At 44.0% G+C, this 13,714-nt stretch overlaps 1 protein-coding gene across 1 annotated transcript; it reads right to left on the bottom strand.

Annotated features, from left to right (window-relative positions):
* Positions 1-39: 39 nt before the first annotated feature.
* On the bottom strand, positions 40-13,711 carry LOC106560900 (beta-2-syntrophin). The gene is made up of 7 exons (XM_014124311.3): positions 12,816-13,711; positions 6,805-7,015; positions 6,348-6,555; positions 3,945-4,087; positions 3,549-3,745; positions 1,902-2,092; positions 40-1,800 (listed from the first exon to the last, which is right to left on the bottom strand). Exons 1-7 carry the CDS (start codon positions 13,531-13,533, stop codon positions 1,708-1,710), a joined length of 1,761 nt encoding a protein of 586 aa, XP_013979786.1. The 5' UTR covers positions 13,534-13,711; the 3' UTR covers positions 40-1,707.
* Between the last annotated feature and the right edge of the window lie 3 nt (positions 13,712-13,714).

The following is a 13,714-nucleotide window of genomic DNA, read 5'->3' as shown; positions in this document are numbered from 1 at the left end:
GTTCTTTCCACTGTAATGATCAGACAACAAAAACATCTGTTACAGCTGGCCATTAACAGGTTTTATTCTTATAGATATTTACATTTTAGATTATTACATTATCATACATTGCATATATATTTTAGAGTGCGGCTTGGAAGTCTAAAATACTTAGCATGTAACAGGTTTGCCGCAGCAATGTTTCTTCAATGTTGTCCTGCTAAATGATTGTGTCAAACACAAGCTACCACGGATACATTTGGTTCAACACTCTTTCTTGAAAACAAAAATGCTTTGCAATAACAGTACATTGCTCAAAACAAAATGGAAGACAAAGATATGATAAAGATTTTTTTTTTTAACTGTTTGACAGATCTGTATTGATACCTACAAATTATTAAAAGTACAGAGACTGAAGTGTGATAGAGTTCAGACATACAATTGGCAGCATCCACTAGGCCCCACTTACAGTATCTGTTTACATATTAAGTCAAGCTGGGGAATCATGTGGTCAAGCAGGGTCCTGAATAAGAGCCATGACATAATGTAGCAATCAGAGCCAATCTACAGCATGATAAGCTTACACAGGGATAAAACAAAATAATTGCATCCTATTTGTGCTATTAAAAGTATCCAAAGCTTTTACTAACTGGACCTGAAGCCTGTTTTGAAGATGAGACAGAAGGCTTGAGACAAATGAGCCATAATGCAGCTGAAATTATATTTTCCCAGATATCATAGTGCTGAATGAACATCTTTGAATGTTCTTTAAGTATTTTGCTTATTTTAATGACGTAATATGACCATGATGGAGTATATGGGCAAAAACATGACCCAGACCCCTTTGACATCTTGTAGCTCAGGGACTTTACTGTGGATGCCTATTGACAGCACATCTCATGTTTGCATGGTGTGTATGAGGGACTTCCACAGGAAACACAGAAAAAGAAGAGAGCAGAAAGGCAGAGAAGCTTAGGTATGACCTCATCATGAATTCTAATAGAACGACTTGGCTTAAGGCCAATGCAGAACGGAATGGTAAAGGGAAGTGGTGTTATCAGGCAGCATGGGACAATGGTTTGGCGGTTTGGCTAGCATACTGGAGGGCAGGGTGACTTTTCGGCAGGTAGCATAGGGGTCACTGGTATTACGCCGTGATTTTGTAAATGCTCCAAAATAAGATCACTTTTTCCATAGTCAAGTCATGCTAAACATAGGATATACATACAAAAGAATAAACAATACAGAAATAACATGTTTACAGTATAAGAATAATACTATTGCTGTGCATGTTTAACGCTTACTTTGCTTTAAAACCTATTAGCTTTAGAAAACAAATAACTTTTACACAATAAAAATAGCATTTATGACTACATGTAACAAGGCACAGTTGGCAATCCTGATTATAAGTCATTTTAGATAATGTGCTAGATTATCAGTTTTTGGGTAACATGCACTATAAAGCCAACACAAATGCAACAGTATAAACCCATTCACACTGGCAGTATGCTCTTGGTCATTTACACTCAAGCAACAACTTGCCAAACCAATCGCATTTACACATACTCAGATGAACAAATACATACTCTGTTCTTCACTAAAAGCACTCATTCACCTGACAAGAACAAAGTACATGCATAAAAAGAGCACATATACATTGGAACGCTTGTGATGAATGATGCATAGTAAAAAGAGGAATATTTATTGATGTGCCTGACCCCAGCCTCTTCACGTCAGCAGGCCCAGACGAGACAGTTTGGCCGACAGGAAGGAATGAAGAACAAACACCACGGGCTTGGGGCCAGAGTGCAGGTCAAACACCTAAAAAGACAAGACATACAAAACAGTAGATCAATCAATACATTAAATGGACTATTAGACCATTACACTGAAATGCACTAATGTGTCCAACAGCAATGTACCATTTCGCCCTCTGGACCTCCAAAGTCCAGGTAAAGGTTGCGGATCCCATCGTCTGTGGACATCTTGAGCTTCTCAAAGGGGTATCTGAAGAGCACAGTGCCCACTGCAGCCTCCCTTGACTCCCGGGTCACAGTGAAGCCCTTCTCATAATGAAGCGTGAGGCGAACGTCCTGCCTGTTCAGCATGCAACCTGAGGGACAGAGAAGAGGGTGAGAACTTTGTGTGTGTGTGTGTGTGTGTGTGTGTGTGTGTGTGTGTGTGTGTGTGTGTGTGTGTGTGTGTGTGTGTGTGTGTGTGTGTAATTGGAATAGTATGTGTGTGCCTGTGTGAGAAAGTCTGAATATGTTTGTGTTGCAGTGTTATAGGGAATGAAAAGACTCAACGTGAGTGGAAACATTCGCTCTTCTTTTACCATTGAACAGTAGTTTTAGACAGAACTTTTTTCTGTCACCACTTCCTGTATCACAGTGAGAAGTGAATCATGTGATTCCAAAGCCTCACTCAATAATATATACAGATAGTTAGACAAACCAACGTTACACATACATCCACTCACCAATGTTAGAAATACACACCACAGGAGGCTGGTGGCACCTTAAAGTTAAAGTTTTAAGTTCCTCGACGTACACATCACGGACAAACTGAAATGGTCCACCCACACAGACAGTGTGGTGAAGAAGGCGCAACAGCGCCTCTGGAGGCTGAAGAAATTTGGCTTGTCACCTAAAACCCTCACAAACTTCTACAGATGCACAATCGAGAGCATCCTGTCGGGCTGTATCACCGCCTGGTACAGCAACTGCACCGCCCTCAACCGCAAGGCTCTCCAGAGGGTAGTGCGGTCTTCACAACGCATCACCAGGGGCAAACTACCTGCCCTCCAGGACACCTACAGCACCCGATGTCACGGGCGGCCAAAAAGATCATCAAGGACAACAACCACCTGAGCCACTGCTTGTTCACCCCGCTATCATCCAGAAGGCGAGGTCAGTATAGGAGCATCAAAGCTGGGACTGAGAGACTGAGAGACTGAAAAACAGCTTCTATCTCAAGGCCATCAGACTGTTAAACAGCCATCACTAACATAGAGAGGCTGCTGCCAACATACAGACTCAAATCACTGGCCACTTTAATAAATGGATTTAATAATGGTATCACTAGTCACTTTAAATAATGCTACTTTAATAATGTTTACATATCCTACATTACTCATCTCATATGTATATGCTGTATTTTACACCATCTATTACATCTTGCCTATGCCACACGGCCATTGCGCATCCATATATTTATATGTACATATTCTTATTCCATCCCCTTACATTGTGTGTATAAGGTAGTCGTGAATTTGTTAGATTACTTGTTAGATATTACTGCACTGTCAGACGAGAAGCACAAGCATTTCGCTACACTCACATTAACATCTGCTAACCATGTGTATGTGACCAATAAAATTTGATTTGATTTAATTGGGGAGGACGGGCTCATGGTAATGGCTGGAGCGGAATTAGTAGAACGGTGTCAAATACATCAAACACATGGTTTCCAGGTGTTTGATGCCATTCCATTTGCTCCGTTCCAGCCATTATTATGAGCCGTCCTCCCCTCAGCAGCCTCCACTGATACAGACATACACATCCACTCACCAATGGAGATCTCCTTAATCAGTTCTGCAGCCGAATGCCCCCCCTGCACCAGCGCCCGGGTCCACGAGGACAGGTCCCAGTGCGTCTCCACCCGGAACACATGGGATTCGATGCCTCGCCCTGTACCTGTCCGAGTGGCAAACACCAGGTCTGCCCCCTGCGCCGGGGAACTGCGGGCACTGCCAGAATGCACCAGTCTACATAGAAATGGGTACACACCAAACAAGGTCAGCTCATCGTTTGCCCATCCCACGAGTGATCTTTATCAAGTTAAGTGATTCATAAGTTATGATAACAAAAACGCCAACACATTGCAGAGTGAAAGAGGCAGAGAGAAAAAGACAAAGAGAGATACAACCTACATTCTAATGCTGTCTGGCCAACATGTTGTCGTACCTTGTGGCAAGCAGTGGGTGTGTGAGCAGGGGTGTGGACCAGGCTTCACGGTTCCATGGGACTGATTCAAACAGCAGGATATCTTTCTCTGTCAGTGCCATGACGATTGGTCGGAACTGGTGCCGCCCACCATTCAACTGGACCTACACCATAAAGAAAGAGAGACAGCATGAGAGAAGGTGTCAAAGTGTTTATGTTATAACTGATAAGGTTTTCCACGTCTGTTTGTGTAGGTGTGTGTGTGTGTCATGCTAGGTGGGCCCAGAGGAAATAGTTAATGCAACGGCAGCTTCCTGTGGTTTTCTGTCTCAAAGTACTTCCTGTCAACCCCCAACAAGGCCAACTAAACAACCCTGTACAGACAATATCCATACATTAAACAGGAGTACCGACACTACACCACTACCTGCTTTGTGGACCATTTGCTGCTTTCATTTTGTTCAGCTGTTTCCCTCTTTTCCCTATTGTTCCAATTTCTTCAATGTTGTTCTCTATTGTTCTTTTAAATGATGTGTACCCATGTGAAATGCACTTCAAATAAATTCTGATTTGTTTCTGATTTGCACAACAAAAGTATAAGACGGCACATTTAAAAGACTACAGAATATCACAACAAGCATACAGTGACCATCTATAAAACAGAACTCTTTACAGTACACATGCAGTAATGTACACGACTGAACAACAAAACAATACTGTACAGTGAGGGGGAAAAAGGATTTGATCCCCTGCTGATTTTGTACGTTTGCCCACTGACAAAGAAATGATCAGTCTATAATTTTAAATGGTAGGTTTATTTGAACAGTGAGACAGAATAACAACAAAAAAATCCAGAAAAACGCATGTCAAAAAGGTTATAAAATGATTTGCATTTTAATGAGGGAAATAAGTATTTGACCCCTCTGCAAAACATGACTTAGTACTTGGTGGCAAAACCCTTGTTGGCAATCACAGAGGTCAGACATTTCTTGTAGTTGGCCACCGGGTTTGCACACATCTCAGGAGGGATTTTGTCCCACTCCTCTTTGCAGATCTTCTCCAAGTCATTAAGGTTTCGAGGCTGACATTTGGCAACTCGAACCTTCAGCTCCCTCCACAGATTTTCTATGGGATTACGGTCTGGAGACTGGCTAGGCCACTCCAGGACCTTAATGTGCTTCTTCTTGAGCCACTCCTTGTTGCCTTGGCCGTGTGTTTTGGGTCATTGTCATGCTAGAATACCCATCCACGACCCATTTTCAATGCCCTGGCTGAGGGAAGGAGTTTCTCACCCAAGATTTGACGGTCCATCGTCCCTTTGATGTGGTGAAGTTGTCCTGTCCCCTTAGCAGAAAAACACCCCCAAAGCATAATGTTTCCACATCCATGTTTGACGGTGGGGATGGTGTTCTTGGGGTCATAGGCAGCATTCCTCCTCCTCCAAACACGGCGAGTTGAGTTGATGCCAAAGAGCTCCATTTTGGTCTCATCTGACCACAACACTTTCAACCAGTGGTCCTCTGAATCATTCAGATGTTCATTGTCAAACTTTAGACAGGCATGTATATGTGCTTTCTTGAGCAGGGGGACCTTGCGGGAACTGCAGGATTTCAGTCCTTCACGGCGTAGTGTGTTACCAATTGTTTTCTTGGTGGCTATGGTCCCAGCTGCCTTGAGATCATTGACAAGATCCTCCCGTGTAGTTCTGGGCTGATTCCTCACCGTTCTCATGATCATTGCAACTCCACGAGGTGAGATCTTGCATGGAGCCCCAGGCCGAGGGAGATTGACAGTTCTTTTGTGTTTCTTCCATTTGCGAATAACCACACCAACTGTTGTCACCTTTTCACCAAGCTGCTTGGCGATGGTCTTGTAGCCCATTTCAGCCTTGTGTAGGTCTACAATCTTGTCCCTGACATCCTTGGAGAGCTCTTTGGTCTTGGCCATGGTGGAGAGTTTGGAATCTGATTGATTGATTGCTTCTGTGGACAGGTGTCTTTTATACAGGTAACAAACTGAGATTAGGAGCACTCCCTTTAAGAGTGTGCTCCTAATCTCAGCTCGTTACCTGTATAAAAGACACCTGGGAGCCAGAAATCTTTCTGATTGAGAGGGGGTCAAATACTTATTTCCCTCATTAAAATGCAAATCAATTTATAACATTTTTGACATGCGTTTTTCTGGATTTTTTGGTTGTTATTCTGTCTCTCACTGTTCAAATAAACCTACCATTAAAATTATAGACTGATCATTTCTTTGTCAGTGGGCAAACGTACAAAATCAGCAGGGGATCTAATACTTTTTTCCCTCACTGTATGTCTGCATCTGTACATAAGTGTATTTCCCAGCAGCATACATTACTTTTTAGTATCATTTAGTTATTTTGTTTGTGTAATTTATTCTGAAGGCCTATGAGTGTATTACCTGTTCTGCCAGCCAGCTGATGTGTTTGAGTTGGGGGTGTGACCCCGTGGTGCTGGAGCCCAGGTAGGAGTTGATGTGGGCCAAAGTCTGGGGCAGCAGGGAAGCAATGTTGGTGTGGATGGCTGTGAACCAGGAGTGGGCGCTGGGGCTGTCCTTACAACGCAGCACCACCGTGTGTTGGCCATCAGGAGAGTGCAGTTCCAAGAGCCTGTAGGAGTCAACAGTACTCATCATCATAGTGTCTAGTTGTGGCCATTTTTTTCTGTTTGGTTTTAATTTGTTATTTTATGCACTTCCAAGATTATTCTATATAATGAAAACGAATTTACAAAATGCAATAAATCATTAATTTCAATGACTCATTCTTATCATTATCTTACTAAACATACCAAATCAACACTCACATTATTTTTGTTGTATTCTCTCTCACCACCGTGTCCCCCCCCCCGGGTCTTACCTGTTCTCCAGGTCAGGTATAGTCAGGTTCCTGCTGATGAAGCACATTTTGAGGGGGATGACCTTTCGGTCCATGGCCCCGGTGTGTTTGGGGGACCCCGAGTCCTCACTGCCACTGAAGTTGGGGGATTGAGAACGCACCTCATCCCACGGTAGGTCTGCTACCAAGGACGGCTTCTTGAACAGTGGGGAAACCTCCCTGATATATTTCACTACAGAAACGCAGAAAGACAAAATAAACAGTGATTAAATATGCTTAGACCTCAAGTTGTAAAAAATGTGTCCAAAAGAAACACAAGATTGAGCATATATTTCAGACAGTGGTTGAAAAAGTTGCAACGCTCATTTAATTAAAAAGTAATAAATGTTTTATAAGGACGTATTAGTCTCTTGTTGAGTTTCTCTGGGTAGGAGAGTTGGTGGGGCAGTTGTGTGCTTAGCAGGTCAGCTCCTTGGAGAATAATGGTTTTGACTGAAATCATGGATTCAGTTTCCAAATTTGGTCCCGTGGCCCATTCCACCTCTCACACATTCTCTTTCCCTCTCTCTTCCTTTAGTGCTCTGGGTCGCTCTGCTCTGACTGAGAAACTCAAAACGAGTAGCTGAAGAGACAAGGTCATTGTTGGATGTAGGCGAGGATTAGGCTTGTGAAAGTAATTGGCCCAAATATCTGCTAGTACAAGTATGGGCGGACTGTGTGTGTGTGTGTGTGCAATTTGACAGAAGGAGGGAAGTAATGGTAAGGCACTGGGCCAAGGATTGGAACCTATTTCCAAGTCCCTGCTAACCACACTGCTCTTACTAACAGTGTCAGTGAATATGTCTGCTTATTCAAGTCTTTTGGAGTGTATGTGTGTGCGTGCATGTTTTAGAAAGTGGCTGGCCTTCTGGACATGGGCCAGAGCATGACTAGAAACCACCTAACCCCAACCCTGAAGAGATCAAGATGGGCAGAGCTGCCTACAGTTATACAGCGCAATCCTGATGTAGCAAAGTATACATTACACTGAGTGGCAAATGTCCAATACACACAGCCACATGAAGTAATGAAGAAATGTGAGAAGTAGTGAATGACAACTCTAGATTCAATGTAATGAATAGATTTACTGTAAAGATGCTCAGTCAAGACTTCCAGCCACAATATCACTGCAGTGTTCCAGTGTGGTTATAAATGCCATGGTACGTTTAAGTACAGGCTGGGTCTCTGTCTCATTCCTCCGTTCCCACTGTACTGTAGCTCTGGTACATCTTTACGGACACGCTTTAGCCATCACAGATTGAAGTATAGGTGACAAAAAAACATTGTGACACTGGCTCACACTCAGAAGAAAGATACATGTTGGAGGCTTACCACACCATCTCCATTTGTCAATACTCTGCTTGAGTGAGTGCAGACTGCAGTTTGGGCTAGTTGTGTTTTATGGTAGTGTTTTCTGATGAACTAAACAAGGAAAAGGTTTATCCCAGTCCCACCATTAAACCTTTGTGAAAAGTTCAGAGTCAGAAAGTTGGTTCCAGAAGCTGCTCTTGCTGTCGCTGTTCAAAGATCTCATTAGAACTGTTAGCTACCGTTCTGCTTTTAATTAGGGCAGTACACAGAGGTGTGTGTGTGTTTGAGAGAAAGAGATGGGACTGGGTCCCTAGAGGTGCCATCACACATAGCTAGAGCTAAATTTTCCTCCTTCCCTCCATACCTATATGGCCACAGCAATGCAGAGGAACGAGACAGAGGAGGAAGGGGAGAGCTGGAGGAATATGACTGACTCCAACTCATTATTTGGCTGAAGGAGTTGAGGTTCAAACCCATGGTCTGTTGTGTACCCCCCTCCCTGCCCCATGGTCTGTTGTGTACCCCCCTCCCTGCCCCATGGTCTGTTGTGTACCCCCCTCCCTGTCCCCATGGTCTGTTGTGTACCCCCCTCCCTTCCCCATGGTCTGTTGTGTACCCCCCTCCCTTCCCCATGGTCTGTTGTGTACCCCCTCCCTTCCCCATGGTCTGTTGTGTACCCCCTCCCTTCCCCATGGTATGTTGTGTACCCCCCTCCCTTCCCCATGGTCTGTTGTGTACCCCCTCCCTTCCCCATGGTCTGTTGTGTACCCCCCTCCCTTCCCCATGGTCTGTTGTGTACCCCCTCCCTTCCCCATGGTCTGTTGTGTACCCCCCTCCCTTCCCCATGGTCTGTTGTGTACCCCCCTCCCTTCCCCATGGTCTGTTGTGTACCCCCTCCCTTCCCCATGGTATGTTGTGTACTTGCCTCCCTTCCCCATGGTCTGTTGTGTACCCCCTCCCTTCCCCATGGTCTGTTGTGTACCCGCCTCCCTTCCCCATGGTCTGTTGTGTACCCCCCTCCCTTCCCCATGGTCTGTTGTGTACCCGCCTCCCTTCCCCATGGTCTGTTGTGTACCCCCTCCCTTCCCCATGGTATGTTGTGTACCCCCTCCCTTCCCCATGGTATGTTGTGTACCCCCCTCCCTTCCCCATGGTATGTTGTGTACCCCCTCCCTTCCCCATGGTCTGATCATGCACACATTTGCTCTTCTCTTCTTGTAGACTTCACCCGGGTATTGCTTTATGTGCCTGGCTACACCCCAGACCCTGACCACTGTTTTTCTTCTGACCACAATCCTCCTGTGGTTTGTCCATCTCCACCTTCCTCTCCTCCCCACTGACGTCTTTCTCTCCCCCTGCCCCAGACTGTGTGCTGCCAGGCCTTTAATGAGAACAGTGTGTCAGACTCCACAGGTGGGGAGGGGGTTTGTAGAAGGCTCTGGAGAGGCTCCCTTCAAATATACAATACCAGTCAAAAGTTTGGACACACCTACTAATTCAAGGGTTTTTCTTGATTTTTACTATTTCCTACATTGTAGAATAATAGTGAAGACATCAAAACTATGAAATTACACATGGAATCATGTAGTAACCAAAATAAATTGTTAAACAAATAAAAATATATTTTCAATTTTAGATTCTTCAAAAGTAGCCACCCTTTGCCTTGATGACAGCATTGCATACTCTTGGCATTCTCTCAACCAGGTTCATGACGAATGCTTTTCCAACAGTCTTGAAGGAGTTCCTTCATATGCTGAGCACTTGTTGGCTGTTTTTCCTTCACTCTGCGGGTCCAACTCATCCCAATTGCGTTGAGATCAGGTGATTGTGGAGGTCAGGTCATCTGATGCAGCACTCCATCACTCTCCTTCTTGGTCAAATAGCCCTTACACAGCCTGGAGGTGTGTTGGGTCATTGCCCTGTTGAAAAACAATTCACAATCCCACTAAGCCCAAACCAGATGGGATGGCATATCACTGCAGAATGCTGTGGTAGTCATGCAGATTAAGTGTGCCTTGAATAACAAATCAAATCACAGTGTCACCAGCAAAGCACCCCTACACCATCACACCTCCTCCTCCTCCATGCTTCACAGTAGGAACCACACTTGCGGAAATCATCCGTTCACCTTCTCTGCGTCTCACAAGGACACGGCGGTTGGAACCAAAAATCTCAAATTTGGACTCATCAGACCAAACGACAGATTTCCACCAGTCTAATATCCATTGCTCGTGTTTCTTGGCCCAAGCAAGTCTCTTCTTATTGGTGTCCTTTAGTATTGGTTTCTTTGCAGCAATTCGACCATGAAGGTCTGATTCATACAGTCTCTTCTTAACAGTTGATGTTGAGATTTGTCTGTTACTTGAACTCTGTGAAGCAATTATTTGGGCTGCAATCTGAGGTGCAGTTAACTCTAATGAACTTATCCTGTGCAGCAGAGGTAACTCTGGGTCTTCCATTCCTGTGGCGGTCCCCATAAGAGCCAGTTTCATCATAGCGCTTGATGGTATTTGCGACTGCACTTGAACAAACTTGGAAAGTTCTTGACATTTTCCGGATTGACTGACCTGCATGTGTTATAGTATTGATGGTCTGTCGTTTCTCTTTGCATATTTGAGCTGTTCTTGCCATAATATGGACTTGGTCTTTTACCAAATAGGGTTATCTTCTGTATATCACCTCTACCTTGTCACAACACAACGGATTGGCTCAAACGCATTAAGAAGGAAAGAAATTCCACAAATTAACCTTTAACAAGGCACACCTGTTAATTGAAATGCATTCCAGGTGACTACCTCATGAAGCTGGTTGAGAGAATGCCAAGAGTGTGCAAAACTGTCAAAGGCAAAGGGTGGCTACTTTGAAGAATCTAAAATATATTTTGATTTGTTTAACACTTGTTTTGTTACTACATGATTCCATATGTGTTATTTCATAGTTTTGATGTAATCACTATTATTCTACAATGTAGAAAATAGTACAAATTAAGAAAAATCCTGGATTGAATAGGTGTGTCCAAACTTTTGACTGGTACTGTACACATCTGGCCTAATTTTTAAAAAGCCCCCCTGTGCTGCTCCCCTTCAAACACACAAATCGGCCCCTTCCTCACCTCTGTTCACCCTGACCTGGATCACAAAAGGAGGGCATGGAAATTAGTGGAAACAGTGTATATATCCAGTATGTGGATCTTTTTACACAAACATTATACACAATTATACACAATGTGCATGCTGCTACACTGTTCTTGGAATGAATCACACATACCAAATATCTTAGCTAAGTAGGTTATACTCAGATATTTCTGTGGATATCCATTTCTGTTTACAAACACAAAGAACTTGAGAGAGAAAGGAGAGCAAATGTGCTTGTTCCACGGATATTAACCAAAAACGGTAGTGTTACAACATTAACCTGGATTCATACAACTATATGTGGTGGCCTTTTTTATGCTTTGACTCATAGTGCATTGCATACTCAAGTGAAATTTTCAATGGTCAGTAAGTTTTGGTTTGTGAACAACAGAAAATAACTAACTCTCTCTAATTGGGCCTGTCCCCATTTTATGACTAGTCTGTCTCTTTGTACGGTTTTAATTCTTCCTTTTAACCGGACAATGGTCTCCTCCTCTATCCAACAATAAGCAGGCAAACTAAACACAGACAGCCATGATCCTTATTGACTAATGTTATTCATCTGTGGTTAGGCTATGGGAGTCTTCCGAAGATGAGGAGGAAAATGCAGACAGATTGGAATGGGGGCCCTTTTACTAACATCACAACTCAATCCCTGTCAGTCTAACAAACATTGACAGGGAACTGGCACATTCCTTAAACAAATTCCTAGGTTCCTCAGTGGAGAGACAGAGATTACACAAACTCTTATTTTGGACTATGAGGCCTATTTGAGATGAGAAGCAGAAAAGATGAAGCCTACTTTATTTTGGGGGTTATAGTGAGTCCTCATTTGACGAAATGGGACAAACTGTGTCACGTAAACCAACTCTCTACACCCAACATTATTTAGTATTCATAAAGGGTTCATTTCCAAAGCATTAAGCCTAACCACCACACAGTGCATTTCAGCCCCTGACCAGTTGTTTCCAACCCCTGGGGCTTCACACCAAAGTACTCTAAAATCAATATAAGACAAACATGATGATTAACTGTTCTAGCCTACAATGACTTATCTAAAATAATACACTGCCACATACAATGTAGCTATTTTGTAACGACTGTTCTTACTTTGCTGTTTACAATAGGCCTAATGAGTCAGTGGGTGTCCGTGGAGTGTGAACTGGTTACATTGTAGCCTATAGCTATGTGCTGTAGTCTGGCAATGTACTAGGAAGGAAACATTGTAGCCTAAAACTTGGCCTGAATCCTGCCTAAATGTAAAATAATTGAAAAAGTAGCCTGGGCATCAATAAATTCAATATACTGAATGTTCATCATCCAACTGGCTGTTCATGATCTTTTATTTAGGTCTGTGTCTATTTCCTGACTGTCAAATACATGCAATACTTGGCCCACAGCTCCATAGTAGGCCTTCATCAAGAACGAAGCAGAATCAAGTTTTATTTTGCTATCAAGCGCACATTGTTTAGGGTACTAGGCCTGGCTGAGGCAGCTGTCAGACTAACTGGCCTTCTCAAATCCCCGCTATTGCGTTTGAAAACTTACCCTCAAGCGTAACCTCTTTCCCGGCCTTTTTTAGAGCCTGCACCGCTAGATCATGCGTAGCCTCCCTGAGGTCATTTCCATTGACTGACAGTATCGCGTCACCGACCCGAAGAGCTCGACTCTGATCAGCTGCAAGTCCGGGGAAGATCTTGGATATGAGGATGGGCATTCGGTTTTCCCGACCCCCCTTGATGCTGACCCCCAACCCGCCCGACTCTTGTTTTACAACTCGAACTTTACGCACAGCTTCCGATGCGCAGGATTCTAAATTGATGGAAGTTTCGCCATGTCTGGAACTGAAGCTAGATCCAGGACTACCGTAACTGGACCCCGGGCTGCCAAAATCAGAGTTCGTACCGTTATCACGATTATACTTGCTAGAGCCAGGGCTAAAACCTTCGTAGTGACCCCTGTTGATGCCCCCGTGCGCTGGGCTACTGCTTCGTCCTAGCGCACCATGGTTCGGATGTTGTTCTGGGTTCGAGGTTTGACCACGGTTCGAATTTCCCGACGTTAAACCTGGATCGTTTCCGTTTGATATTCCATTTCGTAGGTCCGCTGAATTGTTGCAATGTAAGTTGTTCGCGTGCCCGCTTATCTCTGCTTCGGCCGTTAAAGTGAAAGTCTCGCTGGTCAATTCTCCCGCTACCCGAATCCAGCGGTCCCGGAGCAAAAGGTCTAATTGACCATTTTTGTCCGCTCGTGTCCAGAGAGCCATCCTGTAAATCCGGGGCGGGTTTCAGACTAAACTCATGATTAACTTTTTCTTCTTTTCAGGGTGCGTGCCCAAGCGCTAGCCTGCCCTACATTTGACACACCCACTTATGCACAGACTGTGGAAAACTGAAGGGAAACAGTTGCCTCTGACGGACTCTCTCCCTTATTATTGAGCGCGCTAA

Source organism: Salmo salar, chromosome 10, assembly GCF_965601325.2.
Source record: "Salmo salar chromosome 10, fSalSal1, whole genome shotgun sequence".
NCBI classification, from domain to species: Eukaryota; Metazoa; Chordata; class Actinopteri; order Salmoniformes; family Salmonidae; genus Salmo; species Salmo salar.
This window is presented reverse-complemented; position numbering and strand designations above follow the sequence as displayed.

Bases quoted from the DNA above. Each gene is read 5' to 3' on its own strand.
- LOC106560900 (XM_014124311.3), bottom strand. From the start codon at position 13,533: ATGGCTCTCTGGACACGAGCGGACAAAAATGGTCAATTAGACCTTTTG. The intron at 3,746-3,944 runs GTACGACAACAT...ATTTCTATGTAG, and splicing joins CACCCACTGCTTGCCACAAG to ACTGGTGCATTCTGGCAGTG. The intron at 1,801-1,901 runs GTACATTGCTGT...TTGTCTTTTTAG, and splicing joins GAGGTCCAGAGGGCGAAATG to GTGTTTGACCTGCACTCTGG.